Source organism: Prunus avium, chromosome 1, assembly GCF_965620075.1.
Source record: "Prunus avium chromosome 1, drPruAviu1.hap1.1, whole genome shotgun sequence".
Classification (NCBI taxonomy): Eukaryota; Viridiplantae; Streptophyta; class Magnoliopsida; order Rosales; family Rosaceae; genus Prunus; species Prunus avium.
Window position 1 is genome coordinate 37,848,641 of NC_142284.1, and position 25,071 is coordinate 37,873,711.

Sequence of the window (25,071 nt, forward strand, 5' to 3'; positions counted from 1 at the left end):
AACATTGTGGTGAATGAATGCATAAACAATCTTTAAATACCAAGAGTGAGGAGTTCAATCCCACCATCAAATCATTTAAAATCCATTGATTTCCTCACATTTTGTTGATGGTGGGATAGAACCCCTCAAATAAACTCCTCACTCTAAATTACTCATTATAGCCTTTCCTACCCAAGTGTTGAGCTTTCTCTCTCTTATTGCAAAGGGCTCGCTACAAGATGAACTTGGGATGCTCAAAATAATCAAACAGTTGCAGATATCTCCTTTTTTAAGGATGGTTATTCATGCCAATTAAGTGATGGTGGGATGAAACCCCTCAAATAAACTCCTCATTATAGCCTTCCTACCCAAGTGTTGAGCTTTCTCTCTCTTATTGCAAAGGGCTCGCTACAAGATGAACGTTGGATGCTCAAAATAATCAAACAGTTGCACATATCTCCTTTTTTGAAGGATGGTTATTCATGCCAATTAAGTGATATATGTGGTGCATTTTGAAGAATACGGAAACTACAAGATCCTTTTATATATGAAAACTGCTAGATAGTAGTCTTATATGAAATGAATACAACTCAAACACAAGTTCCTCCCACCCACATACAAATTATACAACATCCAATGGTAGCAAACACCAAGGCGGAGAACATCTTACTGATAAGATCAAGTCATCGTCCTCTTTCCAACTAGTTTTTCTAACCCAATGTGAATAAAAGATTCACAGTTCCAAAAGTCAAGCAAACATGGATATCCCCTCCACTCTCCTTCCGCTACTGCTCATCCCATTCGTCATTCTTGTAGGACACTAGAGTGTCAACCTTGTGAATCTGCATGGTCAGCAAACAAAAATATTGTCAGCCGCCAAACCCGTTTCCCTTTTCTATGGTAAAGAGATTTCTAAACGGATAAATAAATGGGATTCAATTTCTGGAACTTGCCTTGGTGTCAAAGGAATGCAATTTCACAATTTGTGGATTTGCAATCAGTTTGGGGTCACTCTCAACCCAAGTGAATGGGACTGCAAGATCTTTATCCGTGTATGCCAAAACATCGAACACACCTAAAGCAAACAATAACATGAACATGAACATGAACATGACGAACACCAAGGTCAAAGAAATAAACCATTTTTTTTCAATTGGGTGAATGAGTGTGCTCTTACAGGCTTCATCAAGGCACGGCAAGTAAGTAATGCTTGAAGCAATCTGCCTCATGATTGCTTGAATCTCCCTCATGATTTCCTTGTCACTCTTTTCCCTCGACTCCCTTCAGTCAAACCAAACAAAACAGTGAGAAGAGATTTAGAAAAGAATTGAAAATTTGACAACTGTATGCAACATGAGGGACACAGTTAAAAAAAATCCAAAGTTGAATTGAATTACCCCTTCTCAACGACCTCATTGTCAGTCTCAATGCTGAAGTTCCACCTCTCTAGAACCTCATTAGTCGCCTTGCTCAGTATGACCAGAACCACTCTCTGTAACTTGCCAGATTCCAGCCATTCTTTACAAGATTGAAGAATATAAAATATCAGTCACCCAAGAACAACATATTTCAATCAACCCATGTAATTATATTTGGTGTAGATGAATAAATCGTTTCATACTTTCAAAGTTGAGTTGTTAAATTAAGATTTAAACACAAACAGACCCGAAACGATAAAACCCTAAATAGGTATTACTTACCAGAAAGCTGAGCAGTTAGGTTGGCAATGAAGGATTTGAGGCCTTCATCTTGAGTAAGCAACATGGGCAGCCCATATTTCTTCACCTTTACAAAGCTTTCTTCAGGATACACTCCCCGATTGTACAGAATACTAAAAGAAAAAAAACCCATGTATCCAACCACAATTAATTTCAAGATCCAAGAAGTAAATCGCCAAAAGGGGAAAAACCCCAAAAGATAACATAAAGAACAAGAACAAAGATCAAGATCCGGCGTGATCATTACCTGTTCGCTGAATATCCTGAAAGAGGAATTGCAAAGAAATACGAAATACAGAGATCAGCGAAAGATTTCTTAGAAACCGAACAAAGCCCAACAAAGACAAATGACAATAAAATCCAATAGAAAATAAAATTACCGAAGAACTCGCTGACGATAGCCGCGGAACCACGCAGAGTGATAATGTCTTTGGTCGCAGTTCTTGAAGCCATCACTATGCACGTCCAAGCCCAGTAAGGATTCTATCCAATTCCAATAGACAAGAAAGAAAAATTCGAACTTTCCGATCGAAAAGGGGTTTTTACGTTTCGTCGGATGAGGAGGCTGAAGAAATAGATTTAGGGATTGAGAAAATCAACGAAGGTAGTGCAATTGCAACGGCTAGTTTTTAAAAAATTTGGGCTCTGTCAGTCGGGCCAACGCAACGGTAACTTCTTTAAATTTGCTGCCACGTAGCAAGGCTGAGAAGGGATCATGCGTTGTCCGGTGAAAAGGAATACGACATGTAGCGTTTGGTCAGATTAGACGAATACGACATCAAATAAATGGAGCCCGTGCTTGTTTTTCTTTGTTTTATTTAAATTTTCCTTATACGACATCAAATAAATGGAAAAAGTTTGCTAGTGAACTTGAGTTTAGGTCACATGTGGGCTAAATGTATTAGGTCTAGAATACAAAAGCAATGGGAGGGAGATGCCAATTGCTCAGTCTCCCTTGCAGAGCAAGGGACATGAAGGTCTGCTTCGACCTCGTTTTGTTTCGATCCTGATTCTATTTTTTATTTTCTTTTTTACTGGTGAGGAAAAGCAAATGATCTTTCTTTTCTTCTTTCGATGGGGAATTTTCAAAAATAAAAAAGGGTAAACACAACTCTACTTGTTCTTTTTTTAATGGGAGATTCACTATTTTACCCAATATAGGAGCCCAAATTATAAAAATACCATATATGAAATGGACTTTAGAAACATACCCAAAGTCCATTTACAAAATAACAAAAAGGCTTTTAACTTCTTTTAAATTGCAAAATTGTCATTGATGTCTTAAAACAAACCCAACCCCAAAACATATAAAAATGCCCAAAACACTCAATAGGGCATCAAAGTAATTTAATAATCAAAATTAAATTCAATAGGGTCAATTGTCATTTTTTGTGTTTTTTTTGGGTTTGTTTATAGAAATTAAATGGTGTAGGGTTTATTTATAGTTTTAGTGCTAAGAATGGGTATTTGACTAAATATCTCTTTTTAATCTCGTCCATCTGCTATTACTGTTATAGTTTTTTTTTCATATCTTTTTCATTTTATCTATACGATGGTTGGCTCGCTTAGATCTGGATTTTTTGTGTTTTGAAGATAATTATTTGCTACTTAGATCCGGGAGTTTTTGTTTGTTTGTGCTCTTGAAATTGAAGCCTGAAAGCGTGAGCTATGGTAACTTGAAAATACAGAGTTTTGGGAACAGTCTGAAACCTTTGCCATTTGCTTGAATCTACCTTATGGTAACTCGAAAATACAAGAAAAAAAAATAAAAAAGGACTATAAATGACTTTGGAATGAGTAATTTGTGGTTGATATAATTAACATATATTGTTCTACCCCTCTTTCTGGTGCATTCTACTACTTAAAATGTCATATTTTTCTTCCAGTCTCTTTAAATATTTTTTTTTTCTTGTGTTCAATCATTGCTTTATATATAAATTTGCCCTGGGCCAGCAAAATCTCAGGGCGGCCCTGGTTGTAGTGGAGGAATTGGATGAGTTTGGTAAAAACTCACATGTTGGTGGAATTATTTAGGTATAGGACGATTCTTTTAGTGGAAGAATTGAATGAGTTTGGCCAAAATTGGATTTATTAGCTATAGAAAACAAAAGCATTGGCCTTGACTGGTTGGTTCGCTTCACTATATTATTGGAGAAAAGAAAACTCCTGTTAGTATCAAGGATTCCCTTTCTCCTTTCAATAGCCTGGGCTAGCGTTGATCTCGATGATGTGTAGACCAAGGCGCGAACCTGTATATATAGAATAAGATCAGAATAAGGGCAAACTGGGGGATTCCAGTTTGATCCCTCTTAGCCATAATTTGAGGTTTAGAAGATAGCTGGAAATGGAGCCTTTTACTATCAGATTAGTTACTTATCTTGTCCAGATATTGGTGAGGGGTATTTATAGGAGGAGGATGGTCATAAAGATCTTTTTAATGTGTTAGACCATTCTCCTTGATTGAGTGATATTTAATGTTCTGCACCTGTTTCACCTACATTCCTGACAGGGGACAGAAGATGAAGTGGCAGGAGATCAGGGATGGGAAGTGTATTGAATGCTCTCTCTTTTCATCAACCTGTTTTGCTTGTAGTCTAGAGGATAAGGTGACACCTGGTTAAATAGTGGGCGGTGCATTTATTTGATCTTAACCCTTGCCAGGCTGTCTCCTTTGGTGTCTTTCTGTAGTAGATGCCTTTCGAGTCATAGTGATCGGGTCGGTCGTCAAGATACAGATCACCCGCCGAACCCTGAGGTCGGGTCGGTACTCTCAGACGACATGGTTCCACCAAGCCGCATGGTCTTCTAGTGGGCTCGGCTCATAGTGATGGTTCATAGCGATGATACGCTCCATCAACAACTCCAATGTTTTGTACCTTTGGATCATTACTTTTAAATTGCTACTCATTTTTCATGTTTAGGATTTTTTTTGTTTTCGCAAAATTCTAGTCAATTTCAAAAATAATTGGTGCATTTAAATTTAGGCGCCTCATTTTTAGATGATTGAGAATAAATAACCTTTTTTTTTTTTTCATTTTAAAAGAAGACAATCATCTGAATTATGAAATGCTGATGTGGACAAAAAATTGCAAATGTTTCATAATAAAAAAAGAAAAAGAAAGGAAAAACCAACATGAGTTGGTCCAAGTGGAAGGGGCTTGGATCCTTTAAACAAGAGGTCTTGGGTTCGATTCCAGGCACTTGCGAATAGAGGAGACTCTGTTGGGAGAGGTTCCCGCTTTGCGCCTGACTGTAACCCGAGGGATATAGTCTCCGCAGTCGCGCGGGGAATACCCTAGAAAACCGAAACCAAAAAAAAGAGAAAGGAAAATTCTAATTTTGTGAAAAGTAGCACGTGGGAGTGGGACTAGGGGTTGCTGTCAAAGGGGTAGCATGACAGCAACAAAATGGGAAAGGAATTAATAACAAATTATTTTTTTAAATAGGAAAACATTCGCGTATAAATTCATCTAAATTAGGAAATGCTGACGTGGACAACAAGTCAAAGATTTAAAATGGAGGGAGGGAAAATCCCAATTTAATACGATTCTACGAAGACGTGATATACAAATGGCGGCTGTGGTGGTATCATATGGCCACGAGGGTTTGCACTGTTTTTCTACCTCCCTCGTCCCTAGGCCCACCACAACCATGTGGGTGTGGCTTCTTTCCTTATTTATAATACATTTTACCAACTTGAAACTTCACAACGCCATACGTTTCTTGCTTCTTCTTCTTCTTCCTTGAACTCTCTGAAGTGAAAGTTCTTTGCTTCAATAATGGCTTCCTTTCCTTGCTTCAACCCTTTTCCCTTCCTTTAATAATGATCCTGATCAGGCTTGGTATATTTCTATCATCATGCATGCTTTATAATTGAGTTGCTATTGATTTGTTTAATTACATTTATTTTTTCTTCAAAATGTTCCCAGGTACACAAAGTTGGACACTCCCCATTGCCAGAAGTTTCAGACAATGAAGAAGTTGCAGGTGGGAAAATAAGTCTGCTGAAGTGTTTAATCATCTTAAAAGCTATATTGCTGCACGGTCTCGAGATAGGTAAAGTAAAAAAATTCTTGAATATGTTGTTGAAACCAAAATAACCGAGGCCTCTTGTGATAAAACCACACACCTATTAGGCTTTGTAGGTGGTTAAGTTGGGAACTATATCGGTATTGTTAGTATTGGGCCGCTAGCCCGTCTCTCTGAATTTAATATGATATCATTACGGGTTGATTGATTGGGCATGAATTGAGCCTTTACCTTTACTCAATATGTCATGTTCACATGTTGGGCTTAAATGTTTACCCATATCTCTTATTCAATACGTGGTGTATTGACTCCAATGTGGACTTGGCTCCACGTGTGGTCTACTATGTGGTGGTCCCAAATGAGGGGGCGTGTTGAAGAATATAAGTCCCACATTAGAAACTTAACTAAATAAAATATTATGCTGTATAGAAGTACATATATTATATTTCTTGATCATATGTTATCACGTCATCATGAAACCTCCTTTCAATTGTTACTATGGAGTGCTCTTGTTGGTTCCCTTATTGTTAAGTGACTTGACATGTTTTCAACTTCTGTGTGCATTTTGTGAGACTTGTGGTTGGTCAAAGTTCTCTTAATGCCACTTGAATTAGATCTACTGAGATTAATATCATTCCTTTTGATTATTTTTTGGTCTATTTTGGGAATTGTCTTTATATCCAATATGGTTAACGTGTGTTTCTCATTTAAGCTGATAATATTCATTTTTAATCATGTTGGTGCAGCGATATTGCTGTCATTGCAAAGATAGAGACTCTCCCTAAAGAACTAGGAAGAAATCATTCTAGCAACAGATGGAGCGCTGGTAGCAAGAGGAGATCTAGGTGCTCAGATACCACTAGAACAGGTCCCAGCAGCCCAGCACAGGATTGTTCAAGTTTGTCGGCAGCTAAATAAGCCAGTCATTGTGGCTTCTCAACTACTCGAATCTATGATTGAATATCCTACACCAACTAGAGCTGAAGTGGCTGATGTTTCTGAAGCAGTGAGGCAGCGAGCTGATGCTTTGATGCTCTCTGGTGAGTCTGCTATGGGCCAGTTCCCGGAGAAGTGTTAGTCTGAGGATTGAGAGATGGTGGAGGGAAGAGAAACATCATGAAGCTATGGAACTCCCAGGCGTTGGATCGTCATTTTCAGACAGTATTTTAGAGGAGATTTGCATTTCTGCTGCCAAGATGGGTAAGCATTATTTGATTGATATCTTTCACTAGTTTTACTAAATACGTTTCCAAGTGAGGTAAGCTCAGCAATTATCCATGTGTTACGTAAAATGCATATAGCACATCTGCAGAGAGAGTCTTGATTCAGTATTCTGCTAGTATGGATTTTACACCAGGATGTACCATTTATACCAAGTACATACCATTTCCTCTAAATTGTGTTTTTTTAAACAGCATTTCAGCTTCATCTATGCATTTGTACATTTTTTGTTCGTTCATGTCTTGATTGATTCTTGTCCTCCTCTATAGGAACTTATGTTATGGTACATACTAGTTCGTTTCATGAGACTCTGAGTCCAGTAGTGCATGTACTTACGTTCTCTGATTTTTCTTAGCACTAGACGATCCATGTTTCAATATTAATATGCTTCAACTATAGTATCTGCTAAAGTCTAATGCTGTATCCATTTTGGAACATATTGTTGTGAAAAATGGACAAACACTTTCACTCACTCCCCTAATGATCTTGTTGTTGATGGACTTTGTGACACACACAATGATGGATGAATCACACACACACTCTTGAGACAACAACCAAGCATAAAGTGACACAAGAATTTATAGAGGTTCAGCAATTGCCTACATCCTCTTGGTGATCCCCTTGAGAAATTCACTTCATGAAAGAATAAGTTACAACTTTGGTTTTACACAGAAAAACCCCCTTAGAACTCTATTCTCTCTCCAAGCTCTCGTTTCTCTCACACCCCTTGCTCAACACTTTGATGCACTTGTGAACACTCTCACAACCCTTGGTGTTTCCCCCTTTTGGTGTCTAGACTCTCAAGACCCCAACTCAGCTCCTAACTTGAACTGATTGCTCTCCCTCACGTTCTCCCTTGGTGAGTTAACCTCCTTTGAACACAATAGCACCCAGCTACTTGACCACCTTGAGATTAACCACTCTATGTTTCTGCTTCAGCCACTTCCTCTTATTCAACTTGTTTTTTCCCTTGTGTTATCTTACTTCATCCCATTACCTACACAAGCCAATGGACACAAGATAAGGCACCATCTTGTCATCCACGTTCCTTCCTTTAGTCTCCCACTTAGACTAAAGATCAGATCATGCAAGTAAACAACTCCCACTTCAGCCACCTTCCACTACACCAGAAAATGGAGAGTGAATCTTTCAAAGCAAGACAAACAATTGGCAATGAGTGCTCTCCCAACTATCCAGCAGGTAGTCAACCCTCTTTTACCTCAGAAGTGACCCACTAAGCCTCTGAAATCTTGTGGAAAGCGATAGCCCTAGAAAACACAGTTGAAAACACGTAAGAAAACGTCACAGCACGATTTGGGCGACCGGTCGCCAGGAACTGGCGACCGGTCGCTTTTGGGCAGAGTCGAAACACATTGAATCTGTGCTAGGGCGACCGGTCGCAAATAGCTGGCGACCGGTCGCTCGTCATTTTCGATTCAGACATTGAACCTGCTTCAAAACGACCGGTCGCCCAAACCTTGCGACCGGTCGCTGCCTCCATCACTTGCAACCTTAATGTGAGTCAATTTTCCAACAATCTCCACCTTGGCGAACCATTAATCACCCCGTGAACCATTGTTGACTTCTAGAACCTCTTCAACCTCTTAGAAACCGTTCTAGTAATTTCCAAGAGCTCCACCATGGCAATACACCTCTTGCCTCAATGCACCTTTGGTGGAAGGTGCTCCACCCAAGCCTAAACTTGAGTAACATGGACCTCTTGTGCAGAAAAGAGTTCCCCATTGCCAAATTCATTGCTCCTTGCCTCCTTGGAACCTTGAATCTTGGGCTTCCCTTGATATGCAAACCACATACCAAACCTTTGTTCACTAAATCCCCATTTAGCACCTCTTGCTCTTGGATTTAAGAACACATTTCTTTTCATCAATGCACTTCTCCAACTTTCCCGCTTCATGCTCCCTATAGCACTCCGAAATGTGGTTGGATCTTCTTGGTCCATCCATCCAAAACCTAGGGAAGGTTTGATGGATTCCTTGGGCCCGGACCTTGCAATTGATGATGACTCCACCTCAAGTAGAACCCCTTTGTGAGTTTGTTGTTGTTGCCCTCCTTCTTCAGCCCTTGTGTCAAGCTCCACCTCAAATGGAGTCCCTTCCATGACCACCTTGGCAAGAAGCTTCTCTTCAACAACATCCTCCCCATCATTTCTTATCTTGACTTCACTTTCTGCAGCTTTGAAATCAAGCACCTTTGATGATGAACCGTTAGTCATACAACCTTGACTAACCTTCCTTGCCCAACTTCTCTTGAGCACACTTGCAGCTACATTATGTTGGACCGGCTCCTTGACATTAAGACTTGTTGCTTGCTTTTCCTTGGTACAAATCTCTGCACCACTCAAAAGCTTGTATGTGTTGATTGGTTGAATCTCCCCTCTCATAACCACCACAGAACCTTGTGTGACCATGAGCTTCCCTCCTTTGGCCTTGTAAGAACAACCTTCTCTATCCAAAGAACCAAGAGAGACTAGATTCGTTCTTAGTGCAGGTACAAACCTTACCTCACTAAGAGTCCAAACTTCACCACCTTGCAACTTGATCTTCACAGTCCCTATGCCCAAAACTTCACATGTAGTTTTGTCTCCCAACATAATCTTGCATGCATCCTTATCCTCATATGTGTCAAACATCAACTTATTTGCACACACATGATATGAGCACCCGGAATCTAAAATCCAACTTGAAGAAGAATTCTTACACGAAGAACTTGCCATGACTTCCCCGTTACTTTCATCCGTAACCGTCAAGAGTTCATCACATGTGTCCTCATCACACACGTGGGCTGAACTTCCAGCTTTCTTCATCTTGTTCAGCTTCTCCTTCCATACCGGACAATCTCGTCTCCAATGATCCATAGATCCACACTCGAAGCACCCTTCATTGTCCTTGGACTTAGTATTCCTTTTGCTGCCCTTGCCTTCTTGCTTGCTTGAACGACTCCTTGCGAACAAACCAGCATCTTGAGAGTTCTCCTCCGAACGTTGAGACATCCTGTGATGCGACATCACATCTTGCACCACCTCCTCAAAATTCAAAGTACTCTTCCCGAACATAAGTGTAGTTCGGAAATGCTTATAAGACGGAGGCAAGGATGTTAGTAACATGAGTGCCTTATCCTCCGTATTATACAACACATCCATTCTTTGCAAGTCAGCAACACATCTATTGAAGCTGCTCAAATGCTCCATTAGATTTCCTTCCTCCGCCATCCGAAGATTTAGGAGTTCCTCCTTGAGGAAGAGCTTGTTGGTCAGCGACTTCCCTGCAAACATCTCTTCGAGCTTCTCCCATGTTTGCTGCGCTGTGTCCTTCATCACGTTGATGAGCACCTCATCGGAGATGAAGTTCTCGATGGCTCCTCTAGCCAACTCATCTAGCACACCCCACTCCGCATCTGTCATGGTAACCGGCTTCTTCTCTTTGCCTTCCAAGACAACACTGAGATTTTGTTGTGTAAGGGCTGACTTCATCCTCCTTTGCCAAAGTGTGAAGTTCTCCTTCCCTGTGAAAGGCTTCAACTCCACCTTCATGCTGACAGATTGTGGTAGCCTCTGATGCATAGAGCTACTTCCACCTTCAGCTTCCTTGTCACTTGCCATCTTCAACACACTAGCAATTGCTGCTCCAACACAGCTCTGATACCACTTGTTGTGAAAAATGGACAAACACTTTCACTCACTCCCCTAATGATCTTGTTGTTGATGGACTTTGTGACACACACAATGATGGATGAATCACACACACACTCTTGAGACAACAACCAAGCATAAAGTGACACAAGAATTTATAGAGGTTCAGCAATTGCCTACATCCTCTTGGTGATCCCCTTGAGAAATTCACTTCATGAAAGAATAAGTTACAACTTTGGTTTTACACAGAAAAACCCCCTTAGAACTCTATTCTCTCTCCAAGCTCTCGTTTCTCTCACACCCCTTGCTCAACACTTTGATGCACTTGTGAACACTCTCACAACCCTTGGTGTTTCCCCCTTTTGGTGTCTAGACTCTCAAGACCCCAACTCAGCTCCTAACTTGAACTGATTGCTCTCCCTCACGTTCTCCCTTGGTGAGTTAACCTCCTTTGAACACAATAGCACCCAGCTACTTGACCACCTTGAGATTAACCACTCTATGTTTCTGCTTCAGCCACTTCCTCTTATTCAACTTGTTTTTTCCCTTGTGTTATCTTACTTCATCCCATTACCTACACAAGCCAATGGACACAAGATAAGGCACCATCTTGTCATCCACGTTCCTTCCTTTAGTCTCCCACTTAGACTAAAGATCAGATCATGCAAGTAAACAACTCCCACTTCAGCCACCTTCCACTACACCAGAAAATGGAGAGTGAATCTTTCAAAGCAAGACAAACAATTGGCAATGAGTGCTCTCCCAACTATCCAGCAGGTAGTCAACCCTCTTTTACCTCAGAAGTGACCCACTAAGCCTCTGAAATCTTGTGGAAAGCGATAGCCCTAGAAAACACAGTTGAAAACACGTAAGAAAACGTCACAGCACGATTTGGGCGACCGGTCGCCAGGAACTGGCGACCGGTCGCTTTTGGGCAGAGTCGAAACACATTGAATCTGTGCTAGGGCGACCGGTCGCAAATAGCTGGCGACCGGTCGCTCGTCATTTTCGATTCAGACATTGAACCTGCTTCAAAACGACCGGTCGCCCAAACCTTGCGACCGGTCGCTGCCTCCATCACTTGCAACCTTAATGTGAGTCAATTTTCCAACACATATCTACAGGTGTATCAAGAAGCCTTGGTCCTGCCTAATGATCTCCGCCAGTCGACATTGATTCAGAACCTGAGCCTCATCCAACACAAGAATTTTCCCTTTTCTTTAAGAGCACTCGCGCTAGGCAAACAAGCTGCCTCTGTCCAACACTCCAGTTTTCTCCATCTTCGGCAACTGTTTCAGTGGAAATATCAACCTTGTGGAATAATGCTCAACCTTGACCTTAAGTCCTGCAGACCTATCTTAGCAATATCAACACCATCAATAAGAATATGCCTCCTGAGGGTTCCGCTATCCTAAAGAGAGCTTGGATCAAAGTGGACTTTCCACTCCCTGTCCACTTTGATCCAAGCTCTCTTTAGGATAGTGGAACCCTCAGGAGGGCAGATTCTTATTGATGGTGTTATTTCTAAGATATGTCTGTAGGACTTAAGGTCAAGGTTGAGCATTATTCTACAAGGTTGATATTTCCACTCAAACAGTTGCTGAAGATGGAGAAAACTGGAGTGTTGGACAGAGGCAGCTTGTTTGCCTAGCGCAAGTGCTCTTAAAGAAAAGTGAAGCATCTTTGGCAAACCTCTAAATATAGTATTTTGTATGAGGCCTGAGCTCAACTGCTACCATAAAGTGTAGAGTTCCTTGGCATTGCAAAGTTTCATTTTATTCACACTTTATAAATACACAAAATTCTTATCCCAAAAGAAGAAGAGAGACCAGCAAAAACATAAAACAAATCCTAAGAAACTAAAGAGAAGATTTTCTTGCTACAGGTACAACACACATGGATTTAAAGAAACAAAAGCAACAAGTTCCAGGTGTCATTCGAATAAGACCACGTCTTCTTCACTTAAAACTTACCCATGCGTCTACTGCATCACCCTCCTTTGTGTCAATCAAAGTGGCAACATTCTTGAGTAGACCACCAGGGATGCTCACTCAAATTGGCTTTCCCCACCCAAAATCAATCTCATAAATTTCAAAATTGCATGCACCCTCCTTTGTATAGATAAACAAGTTTATGTCATCTCTTCTCATAATGTTTCCTATCTCCTTAAAATACACACATGTAGCTTCAAACACATTGTCCCCTTGCAATCTCTTGGGATGGTTTTCATTAAATTCAACCATTCCCTTCGTTAATCGAGAAACCAATTCCTTCAACTCCATCCCACTCTCCTCTGCCATTGAAGCGTAGTAACCGACAAGGTTGCCAATTGAGGTTTGTGGCAATCGTGGCACAACCCTTTTTTTTATGTCCACAAATTAATTTGTGACACCATTGATAATTTGGCAAACCCCGAACTTAGTTTTGACGCATTCCTTGCACAACTCCAAATGAGGCCTGTCGCTGCTTCAACTCTTGTAGGTCTCTGCACACTCACTAGTGACCTATCAAAACTCAAAAACCCATCAAAATGCTCATAAAGAAGAGAGCTAGAGTAAAAAATGAAGCAAAGAGGCCATAAGAAGATAGTGATGAGCCCTACACCAAATCATCAATCCACTGTCAATTCTTGTTATTTCATACTTATGTGACAATTTAACATTATACAAGTCACACGACACGCATAACGTGTGCGGTATAGGAAGAAGCAACAAATGCTGTTTTTGCAGGTACTCTTTGTTCTTGAATCGCTTTTCTTTTCCGGTTTTTATTTTCATATTTATCCTGCAGGTTCCTTTCCTAATTACAAATTTTGTAAACTATTTACTTGAAAAGAATGACAATTAATTCAAGCATCCACCATAAACTATTTCCTAATTACATAAGTAAGGGTGATATAGATATGTGTGAGCTGATGTAGGCCTCATGATAATCTGAGTTCATATGCTCTTTTTGGACTGAAACCAAGATTCATTAAACTTTAAAAAAATACAATAGGGCAGTCACATAAAGTAAAGAAAAGGATCCTATTACTGTTCCAGTACAGATGCAACTGCCTACAAAAAAAAATGTCCTTGACCAAGGCACATACGATTGATTGTCTTATGATATAATATTCTCACTGTTCTTGACCTCTCTCCAAATAGCCTCACATTATTGGGATGAATCTTCAAAAGGAATATCAAGGCATGATCATGCCCAACCCACATGACAAGTTTTCTCAATTAAATTGGTTTGTCACTTTCAATCTACATGAACATGATAGAAGATGTCGCATAGACTTAAAGCTAACTGGTACACATGTATACATTGTCGTAACTAATTTTTGGTGTCATCGTCACATAGACACGTAAATATTACTAATTTTTTATATGTTATAAAATATCTATTACTAATTGGCCAAAAGTCACTTTTGGTCCTTGTAGTTTGGCACTTCAACCACTTTTGACCCTATAGTTTCAATTTCGTCACTTTTGATCTTGTAGTTTCATATTTGGAGCAATTCAAGAACAATATAAAATTTCTGTTAATTTCTTTAACGGAGCAACCACGTGCCCCTCACGTGAAGGGGCAATTGTGAAGACCGTATTTTTAAAAGTATATATATTAATAATTTGAAGAAATAAATATTTATATCTTATTTTATTACATATATTATTCTATTAAGATAAATATCTTATTCTATTATATATATGTGTGTGTGTATTACATAAATAACCTACACTATATATATATATTGATATGCTTAGTCATGGTAGTGTTGTACGTGTCAAAGAAAAACAATGCTTAGTAAACATAGCTAGAATATAACTTGAATGGTAAGTCTTAGTATGTTCTTATCTATTAATTGTTAACTTGGACGGTAAGTCTTAGTAAACCGCCAAATACCATCCAATAAGAAGGAAGTCACTGCCGACATATTCCTATATATATATATATATATATATATATATATATATATATATGACACTTTGTGCATAGAAAATGAACAGAGAGAGAGAGAGATGATGAATTTCTTGCGGGAGATATAGAACGTAGCTTGTATTTTCTTAACTTGGAGCAATGCCTTGGAATCGAGGTAGGGATTTCTTGGGGTGCCTTTACGGGGATTGATCTAATTAAATTTCGTGAGCACTATATTATGCATGATATTATTATTTGATTATTATTGATACTGGGTGTTTAAGTGTTGTTTATTATCATGGTCATACGTTATCGGTGATGGTTGGAATTCTTGGAATGATAAAGAAAGTATGGAAAAGAGGGTAATGGGAAGGATATAGTCTTTTGTGTAGTTGAGTCTAACTCTTGGCAGGTACCAGGTCTCAGGGATCCCACAGTGCACATGATTTTTATTGGGTGATTCGGGACTGGCGAAAGGGAGTTAGACAAGATGACTAACAAAAGGGGAAATTATGGGATGATTGAAATGGGTGTTAGTTCATATAAATGGGCATTCGGGACCAAGTGGTATAAGCATGGTATGGGACGTGCAGGTCTGCTTGTCCAGTTATATGAATTAACGGGATTAGATGAAGAGCATTCATTCATGCATTATTCTTAATTATATGATATTTGGCTGTGTGATTGCATGTCACTTAATTTAGTTATATCAATCTATTGTGGTAAGGTCTCATGTCCCTACTGAGCGGTGGTTGCTCATCCCTCACTCTGTTTAATTTTTCAGATGAATTAGTGGGCAAGACAATGACTAAACCAGTTGAAGCTGAATTAGATGAGAGTGATAGAGCTTTATTTATTAATTGTAAAGTTGTAAGATTTTGGGAACTATTTTTATAACATAAGTTTATTTTAAACTTTTCTTTGTATTTCTTTGTATTTTATTTTATTTTACTCACGCACCGGGCGCGGGATTTCCACCTACCCCCGGGTCCGGGGCGTGACAGAATGGTATCAGAGCATAGGGATTAGACACCCTTGGGAACTGTGGTAGAAGATTAGTGTGAGCATATAGGTTTGAATTTAAAGAAGTTAATGACAAAGATCTTTAGGAGTAGATTTTCTTAATTAAGTGCCAGTAAATTTCGAGGACGAAATTTCTTTTAAGGAGGGTAGATTGTGAAGACCGTATTTTTAAAAGTATATATATTAATAATTTGAAGAAATAAATATTTATATCTTATTTTATTACATATATTATTCTATTAAGATAAATATCTTATTCTATTATATATATATATATGTGTGTGTGTATTACATAAATAACCTACACTATATATATATATATTGATATGCTTAGTCATGGTAGTGTTGTACGTGTCAAAGAAAAACAATGCTTAGTAAACATAGCTAGAATATAACTTGAATGGTAAGTCTTAGTATGTTCTTATCTATTAATTGTTAACTTGGACGGTAAGTCTTAGTAAACCGCCAAATACCATCCAATAAGAAGGAAGTCACTGCCGACATATTCCTATATATATATATATATATATATATAGGACACTTTGTGCATAGAAAATGAACACAGAGAGAGAGAGAGATGATGAATTTCTTGCGGGAGATATAGAACGTAGCTTGTATTTTCTTAACTTGGAGCAATGTCTTGGAATCGAGGTAGGGATTTCTTGGGGTGCCTTTACGGGGATTGATCTAATTAAATTTCGTGAGCACTATATTATGCATGATATTATTATTTGATTATTATTGATACTGGGTGTTTAAGTGTTGTTTATTATCATGGTCATACGTTATCGGTGATGGTTGGAATTCTTGGAATGATAAAGAAAGTATGGAAAAGAGGGTAATGGGAAGGATATAGTCTTTTGTGTAGTTGAGTCTAACTCTTGGCAGGTACCAGGTCTCAGGGATCCCACAGTGCACATGATTTTTATTGGGTGATTCGGGACTGGCGAAAGGGAGTTAGACAAGATGACTAACAAAAGGGGAAATTATGGGATGATTGAAATGGGTGTTAGTTCATATAAATGGGCATTCGGGACCAAGTGGTATAAGCATGGTATGGGACGTGCAGGTCTGCTTGTCCAGTTATATGAATTAACGGGATTAGATGAAGAGCATTCATTCATTCATTATTCTTAATTATATGATATTTGGCTGTGTGATTGCATGTCACTTAATTTAGTTATATCAATCTATTGTGGTAAGGTCTCATGTCCCTACTGAGCGGTGGTTGCTCATCCCTCACTCTGTTTAATTTTTCAGATGAATTAGTGGGCAAGACAATGACTAAACCAGTTGAAGCTGAATTAGATGAGAGTGATAGAGCTTTATTTATTAATTGTAAAGTTGTAAGATTTTGGGAACTATTTTTATAACATAAGTTTATTTTAAACTTTTCTTTGTATTTCTTTGTATTTTATTTTATTTTACTCACGCACCGGGCGCGGGATTTCCACCTACCCCGGGTCCGGGGCGTGACAGCAATATTGTTAGACCCAAACCCCACACTAATATGCATCGAGTTCAAGTTTGACTGAAACTCTCAGCCTTGAGTTCAGCGTGTTCGAAGTTGTCATTTTCTGGTTTGTCCATTTTTTTTCCCTTTCCCGTGCATCTTTTTTTTGTTGAGAAAACTGTGGATCTTTTATTTTCCTATTCAATTGTGAATTTATGTTTCGTTACTGAGAAAACGTAATCTCTCTCTCTCAGATCGAAAAGTATCAATCTTCATGGCAATTTGGGCAACCAAACAGTTAATTATCTGATTCTGCGATTTCTAATTGTTGCTAATCTGGTAAATTGATTGCTTTTATAGTGAATCTACTGCTACGCGATGCTCCCCACAGTTCCATCCCTCTCCAATTTTCTCTTCATCGTCGTCCTTGTGGTCTCTCTTGTCTCTCCCTTGCAGGTAATTAAAGCATAGGCTTCAACTTTCTCTTTTGATTACTAAAAGTAAAAACCCCCTTGTTGGAAGCTGAAATAACACCAGAAAATGAAAGAAAGTTTATGATTTGATATCGAGATAATATCCCACATTGGACAAATATCGATAGCACATTTCAAAATTGCAAAATTTCTTGCTTTTCCGTACATTTAGGGGGGTGTATTCAATTAGGATTTTAAAAGACTATTTTGGGATAAATAAGTCTTGTGGTGTTCAATTAAGACTTTTAAATAATCTAAACAAGTCTTGTGGTATTCAATCAGGACTATTAGGATTTTTTAAAGAGGGTGTCCAAATCTAGTGGTATTCAATCAAGACTTTAAACAAGTAATAAAAAGTCTTTTGATATTCAAAAACTTGCTAATTTCGAAGGATTTTTTTTAAATAGGGAATTGGTGTGACTTTTTAGTGGGAGGTATAAATACCAAATCCTATAAAAAAATCCCACCCTAACCCATCAGAATTTTCACGTGAGATTTTTTTTTGTCTGCTAGAGAAGACGAACAGCTCTTCATGAAGATAAACAGCTCTTCAACAAGGTATTGCTTCCTTCTCGTGCTATGTCTTCTTGCGTTTATTGTCTATATATTTGTTATATGCCATGTTTGTATATGATCTGTGTCTATGGCCCTTCGTGGGTTTGCTGCTATCTTTTCCATGCTTCGTGGGTCTGTGTCTCGCAACAATTGTTGCTACCTATTGCATGAACAAAACAGGTCTGGTCCAATATAGTAGAATTCGTATTTCTTCAATGACTTTATAATAGCACTCAAGAATGACCAGACCAATACAGTAGTTTGATACTTTCATCGACAAATACATGAGTTTCTAGGAAATCAGTATTTTCCAATTCGAAGATTAACCCCCACAAGGATTGCCAACATATGTTAGTATTTTCAGTTCAACAGTAACATATGCTTATTATTGTAGCAGACCAACAAGATTGTCTTTTATTTTTATTTCGAGTTTTAGGGGGGTGTATTTTATCATCCTTCATCCAGACCAACATATGCTTATTATTGTAGCAGCTAGTTGAAATTCATATGCTTATTATTGTTGTAGTGATTAGTTTCTGGACAATTAGAAATAAATTGAAAACAATAGTTTTCGTTTAGGAATATAACACCCGACATACACATGGACAATTAGAAAGAAAATAGAAAATAGAAAACATGAGTGAAATTCTTTTCTTTTCTTTTCTTGTTTGGTATGATATGTATTCTTGTGAAATAACTAATAAATTTCTTACATATGTTGTAGTAGTAATTTAATGGGGGATTCACAACAAGGAAATAACAAAGGAAAGGGCAAAGAGAACGAGAACTATGAATCTTGGACCATGGACGATACCAATGAGTTGTTGCACCTCTTGGTGGATGCTATCAATAGTGGATTGCGTGATGCTAATGGGTCACTTAGCAAGCAAAATGTAGAAAGACTGATACTTCCTCGTCTTAATGCGAAAATTACGTTCCCAAAAACTTATAATAATTACTTGAGCCGAATGAAGTGGTTTAAGAAGCAATATAACAAGATGTCTACGCTTATGCGTAACAACTCTGGCTTTGGGTGGGACCCAATTGCAAAGACGTTCACTGCTAGTGATGAAGTATGGAAAGATTACTTGAAGGTGAGCTTAGTTCATAATCTTTTAAATATATTAATAGCTTACTAGTTTAGTACAATATATTATTTGCAATATATTAATAATGAATAATTTGTTCTTTGCTAGTCCCACCCAAGTCTAATAAGGGAAAGCACAAGGTTTTACCCTGATTTCAAGGTATGTGATAATTATCTAATTATAATAATATTGTTATTATAATATATATTTTTCATAATATGGTTATTGTGATATATGAATAATTTTAGGATTGCATCGGAGCTATTGATGGTACACATATTCTGGCAATGGTGAGGGGACGAGATGTAAGCAGTTATCGTAATCGTCATGGAAAGATATCACAAAATGTATTAGCAGCTTGTAATTTTGATTTGGAATTCATGTACGTTCTTAGCGGGTGGGAGGGTTCAGCTCATGATTCAAAGCTACTAAATAATGTATGTTTTGGAACTCTTGATTTTGGACTTGAGTGTTAAGAAAGAATTGAAGTGAAACTGAGGGATATAGACTCAAACTCTTGAGCAGTATATATCGCAATATTCTTCAAACAAGTTGGGGATAGAACAAGTTGTTGACTTTGGAAGTACACTAAGTCAAGTCTGCCGCCAGCTTATGAAATGGGGTGAGGTGGAGGTTAATATGATCTCATCTTTTATTTCTTGTCCTTTTCATGTACACTAAGTCAAGGAGTACTGACTATTCTGTTTCTTAAAAGTCATGAAGAAAACGACATGCAATAAATTCCATCTTTGCAACTTGCAAGGCAAGACTACTCTGTTTTGAAGAAAACGACATGCAATAAGTTTCATCTTTGCAACTTGCAAGGCAAGACTACTCTGTTTCTTAAAAGTCATGAAGAAAACGACATGCAATAAATTTCATCTTTTTATGTAAGGATGAGTAGAAAATCCAATCTCATTAGTTAGCATCATACAAATAAAAAATCCATGTGGTCCTTCCCAATCTTATAAATTCTTATGATATAAATCTTTAAAATCCAAACATAAAAAATCCTGATTATAAAAAATCTTTAAAAAAGTCCTTCCAAGTCATTATGTTCCTAAATAGTCTTTTAAAATCCACTGGACTTATTTATCCATAAATAGTCTTTTAAAATCTCAATTGAATACACCCCCCTTATTGTTACATTTTCCTCACAACCAAACATAATATGAGTCTACTCCTATCTTCTTGTATTTAATGTTTCAAACAAAATATAGGTCTGATGGGTCTGCAGAGAAGGAAAAAAGATTAGCAATAATAAAGCCAGACGGATTGTATGATAACTGCACTGATAAAAGGGCTCGTTTGGTCTGACAATATTGCCCCTCCACGTGAGGGGCACATGGTTGCTCTGTTATAGAAATTAATAGAAATTTTATATTGTGTTTGAATTGTTCCAAATATAAAACTACAGGGTCAAAAGTGATTGAAGCGCCAAACTACAGGGATCAAAAGTGACTTTTGGCCTTACTAATTTATCCTAAATTTATGAAAATTTTTAATTATTTAATCCATTTATATTAAAACACGTAAATTAATAACAACTATGTGTAAGTGAAGGTTCTCCAAAGTCACGGCCGTAGTGGGGTCATATATGTGATTGCCAAAAACTTGTGGCCAAACTCAAAAGTGCCGTACACTTACATGAATTATCATGAATATCATCAGAATCTGGATCTTTTGGGGAAATGGTACATTAGGCGTGAACCACAGGGCTGGTTGAGGTTAGGTGCATGCGTGGTCCTGTCTCCATTTTCTTGACCTAGCTATTTCCAAGCAAATTTCTTCTTACGTTCTTTTCTTTCGAAAAAATGTCGACACTATGTGTTCATTCATTTCCTCATCTCTGCAAACACTCATGTAGTTTTCTGGTTTAAAATTCAACCAGATTCCCTTAAATTTGTGCATTGATTTAACATGTAGTCTCTTTCTGAAAGAAACTTATGCACCTAGATTTCATTTGACCTGATCTTCAGCAATAATGTGGGAGCGATTTTCGTCCCATAAAAATATTCTTATGAAGATTTCGTCTTCCTCTTCACTTCTCTTTCTCCATGCAAAACAATACGGAGTAAAAGACCACACCCAATTGACTAAAGGCCCTTCGATGTCTAAGTTAGATCGAGTGTTTGTAGGAAAACAATAATTAACAATAAGATGGAGATTATTCTTCCCTGATTTGGAGAGATTGAGGTAATTAGGGATTTGATTTAAATAAATCAAATCCCTAATTAAGGCAAGAATCAAATAATTCTCAATTAAATTAAATAACTCCCAATTAGTTCAAATAACTCCCAAATTAATTAGCTTCCAGATCCTCTACTCTGATTTTCTCTGCTATGATCTGTTTTACTTTTGTTCTCCGTATGCCACCTCATTAAAATTTAATCTAAGAGATATAAATTGGACACATCGACTGTAAAATAAAAATCTAATTTACTCCTAATTAAAAATGATTAAAAAACCCTAACTTGACTAATACCTAAACTTAACTATCTCTGGAAGTTTTTTTTTCCCTTCTTCCTCGTCTGCACGTCTGCATCGCTCATCAGTCTTTTCTTTATCCAATCTTAGAACACAAAAAACATTCTTACCAAGAAGAGTATGAACATAACAAGAATCCTATGACACATCAAATAATAAACTAGCTCCAAGGGCATCGGAAATTAAATCATTAAGTTTACCCAAATAATAGAAAACCTAGAGTGAGAAAGAACATAAGTCATGTAAAGAAAATATAGAAGTAAACTCTACGTTTTCAAAGAAAAAAAAAGGAATTTATGCCCACAAATGATGAAGAGAGACAATTCCACTTTTTGTTTGCAAGTTAATGTTAAAAAGGTATTAGTTTGCTGAGTTGCAAGACAACACAAGCTATTTTTTTTCCTTTCAATAATATGTATATGTGTGTAACTTCTATCGATTTCACTTTTTGTAGAAGAACAGAGATGAGAGATAAGATTTTGGGGGTGGGGGCAGACGTGCAGAGGAGGAAGAAGGAAAAAAAAAACTTCTAGAGATGTTAAGTTTAGGTGTTAGTCCAGTTAGAGTTTTTTTAAATCATTTTTAATTAAGAGTAAATTGGGTTTTTATTTTACAGTCAGATGTGTCCAATTTATATCTCTTAGATTAAATTTTAATGAGGTGGTATATAGAGAACAAAAGTAAAGCAGATCATGACAGAGAAAATCATAGCAGAGAATCTGAATCCAATTATTTGACCTAGAATTTGAGATATTTTACTTCCACAAATAATATTATCCATAAAATGTTTATGCTCAATAAAATTTCATCACTATAATTTATAATAGATGATAGATTATCAGCATCTTAGAATATTCGGGTCAAGTTTAGGGTTTGGTTTGTAGTAAAAGTTCCGAGTCCTCAAAGGCTGCCATATACCTATTTTCTTTTCGTAAATTATAATTAATTTCCACACTCATGTAGTTCAAGAATCTAATGATTTGTAATGTTTTTTTTTTTTTTTCTGTTGGGCGAATGACAACAAAAAAGAAAAGAGGCCAAAAGTCACATGGGTTGAATTAGGTATATGCAAAAGCAATGGGTGGGAGATGGCCGCAGGGAATAAAATAAAGAGGCTGCACTGCACGGGAGAGCACAAAGGATAACGTTACTTTCGTAAATGAACATGAATCACACTATATTTTATAGTGCCATTGCTCTGGAAATTAATACTAAAATATTAATAAATAATAATAAAAAAAAGGCAAAAAGGAGAATTGCTAAGGACAGGAAACCACTAAGAATGGCCCAGTGGTTTGTCCCCTATTTGGGTAGGTAAGACTTTGGGGTTTGGTTGGGTTTGCTCTCCAGTTCAAGTCCCTGCATTTGCAACACCTGGTGGCCAGCAGCATGCTCAGCTCCGCGAGTGAGAATTGAACGAGGTGCGCGCAAGCTGGCCCGAACAACTCATGCTACTTATCAAAAAAAAAAAGGCTGCAGAAGATTCACTATTTTATTGGAGAAAACTCCAAAACAACGTGACAGTACATCTGTGGTATGATTTTGAACAAGAATGAAAATTCAAATTTGACGATTTATATTTGTTTTTTCTTTTGGGTTGAAAAGTCGTCAATTTGTTTCTGGATGCATGCATGAAATTTAACAAAAGTTAAAAATAAATCTTTTTCAAAGTTATAAAGTATTCATTGTGACAGCCTTTATTTAGAAGACAAAGATGAATTGAAAAGTGGACCAATAATAAGGTTACTTAGAAATTTTTTTGAGCTTGGTAATACCAAAAAGGCATTATCATCAAGAAAAAGGTCATATTTGGAAATCGATAAATAAGAAGATTATGAAACGTAATCATCTTAGTTATGAAATGCCTTAATCAAAATGAAATAAAAATAACAAATATTTAATTGAAAAAATGTGTTGGAGGAAGGGAAAATTCTAATTAATTTTATCAAACTAATAAAGCACGTGGGATGAACTAGTGCTTATCAAATTGGCTACTTAGTGGTTGCTGTTAAAGTGAAAGTAAATTGCCACGAGGGTCACACACAGTTACCGTGAGTTTGCTTTTACCCAGCACACGACAATGCCCCACCACCATGTGGGTGCTCTGGTTAAAGTAAGTCGGGTGGTCTGGACCATTCAGCAACACACACGCCCTCAACAACCTGGTCACGCCAAATCATCACTCCACACGCTCTCTTCTGGTCATTTCAATCTCTCTCTTTGCTGGACTAAAATGCGAAAAATACTTACCTATCTTGAGTGTGACGTGACGTAACATGTAACGTTACGTTCACACGTTACGTCACGTCACACATAACATGATGTGTTATAAAAACAAAAATGTATACATCTTGAAACAGGCAACTTTCAAACAAATTAGAAGAATATAGGAACCAATGTGATAATGATTATATTTTTTTTAGTAATAATGTTTTGTAACCAACTTATACTTTTATGTGTCTATTTTCCGGGAGTTTTTTTGAGTGTCGTTGAATGTATGTCAAATGACAGATAGATGTATGGTGCATTGCGCGCACACAACTGGTAATAAGGCATACATTCTCTCATATTTTTGGTAACTATTATTGCGTGAATCATCACAACAGTTTTTTCTCATCAAACAAAAGTTTATAGCATCCCTTACCAAAACTTAAGGGCGTGGTTGGTATTCAACTTGAATTCAATTTTAATTCAATTTTTTAAACTCAAAAACAGAATTTGAGTCCAAACAAAGAAAACCTGTTTGGTAGCCCTATTTTTAAAAACTCAAACTCAAGAACAACTAAAAAAACACCCCAATTATTAAAAACAAAAAATATCTGTTTTTTCAATTTTTCTCAAACAACCCACACGTTCTCAAATTTTTAAGATTTGAAAACAGTTTTCAAGTTGCATACCAAACAAGTTTTTGAATCTTAAAAATATATTTAAGAACTCCTTGTTTTTAAGAAAAATCAAAGTTTTTGAGTTTCCTATTTGAATAGGATACCAAACGCCCCCTAAATTCCTTGTGTTGCATCCCCTTCTTTTTTCCCTTTTTGAGGGTTGTGGATGTTTGTTCATCCGATGACTAATACTGAGGAGCTATAATCCCTTATTCTATTTAAAAATAAAAATAAAAATTCCAAACAAAAAGGTCATAAAGAGGATAACTATGTCACTTGAAGTGTGAGATTATGAAGACATGTATGAGCACATTTTTTGGTTTCAAGATATTCAAAAAGGTCGGAAGAAAGTGATTAATAAATAAGTAGATAATGACGTTAAGATTCTGGCTGGTCCCATTTGATATTCTACAGAAACGAATGATTATTTTACATTATCTAATAAATAAATAACAATTTCTCATAGAGCTGAAAGGGATCGAGATGCAAGGTGTGGGACGAAGATTGTAAGACATGGATAGTTCCTTCATTTTATAGTATAATATATATATTTTTCATTCCATCCAAAAAAGGAAAAAAAATATGCATATATTATTTTAATTTTGTAA

General features: G+C 37.3%; 2 protein-coding genes and 1 long non-coding RNA gene across 3 annotated transcripts; 2 read left to right on the forward strand and 1 right to left on the reverse strand.

Moving 5' to 3' along the window:
* Window positions 1-499: 499 nt before the first annotated feature.
* On the reverse strand, window positions 500-2,320 carry MAD2 (DNA-binding HORMA family protein). The gene is made up of 7 exons (XM_088254786.1): window positions 2,078-2,320; window positions 1,945-1,960; window positions 1,680-1,810; window positions 1,377-1,497; window positions 1,157-1,260; window positions 933-1,054; window positions 500-821 (listed from the first exon to the last, which is right to left on the reverse strand). Exons 1-7 carry the CDS (start codon window positions 2,148-2,150, stop codon window positions 765-767), a joined length of 624 nt encoding a protein of 207 aa, XP_088110912.1. The 5' UTR covers window positions 2,151-2,320; the 3' UTR covers window positions 500-764.
* A 3,093-nt stretch (window positions 2,321-5,413) lies between these two features.
* On the forward strand, window positions 5,414-6,919 carry LOC110753128 (uncharacterized). Its single transcript, XR_015833140.1, has 3 exons — window positions 5,414-5,539; window positions 5,627-5,753; window positions 6,473-6,919. It is a non-coding gene; the product is annotated as an uncharacterized LOC110753128 (long non-coding RNA).
* An 11,818-nt stretch (window positions 6,920-18,737) lies between these two features.
* Window positions 18,738-19,764, forward strand: LOC148297775 (uncharacterized protein At2g29880-like). The gene is made up of 3 exons (XM_088248218.1): window positions 18,738-19,097; window positions 19,200-19,250; window positions 19,340-19,764. The coding sequence occupies exons 1-3, from the start codon at window positions 18,738-18,740 to the stop codon at window positions 19,565-19,567; spliced, it is 639 nt and encodes a 212-aa protein (XP_088104344.1). The 3' UTR covers window positions 19,568-19,764.
* The last annotated feature ends 5,307 nt before the right edge of the window (window positions 19,765-25,071 follow it).

Bases quoted from the DNA above. Each gene is read 5' to 3' on its own strand.
- MAD2 (XM_088254786.1), bottom strand. From the start codon at position 2,150: ATGGCTTCAAGAACTGCGACCAAAGACATTATCACTCTGCGTGGTTCC. The intron at 1,055-1,156 runs GTAAGAGCACAC...TGTTTGCTTTAG, and splicing joins GCCGTGCCTTGATGAAGCCT to GTGTGTTCGATGTTTTGGCA. The intron at 822-932 runs GCAAGTTCCAGA...CTGACCATGCAG, and splicing joins TGCATTCCTTTGACACCAAG to ATTCACAAGGTTGACACTCT.
- LOC148297775 (XM_088248218.1), top strand. From the start codon at position 18,738: ATGGGGGATTCACAACAAGGAAATAACAAAGGAAAGGGCAAAGAGAAC. The intron at 19,098-19,199 runs GTGAGCTTAGTT...GTTCTTTGCTAG, and splicing joins TATGGAAAGATTACTTGAAG to TCCCACCCAAGTCTAATAAG. The intron at 19,251-19,339 runs GTATGTGATAAT...GAATAATTTTAG, and splicing joins GGTTTTACCCTGATTTCAAG to GATTGCATCGGAGCTATTGA.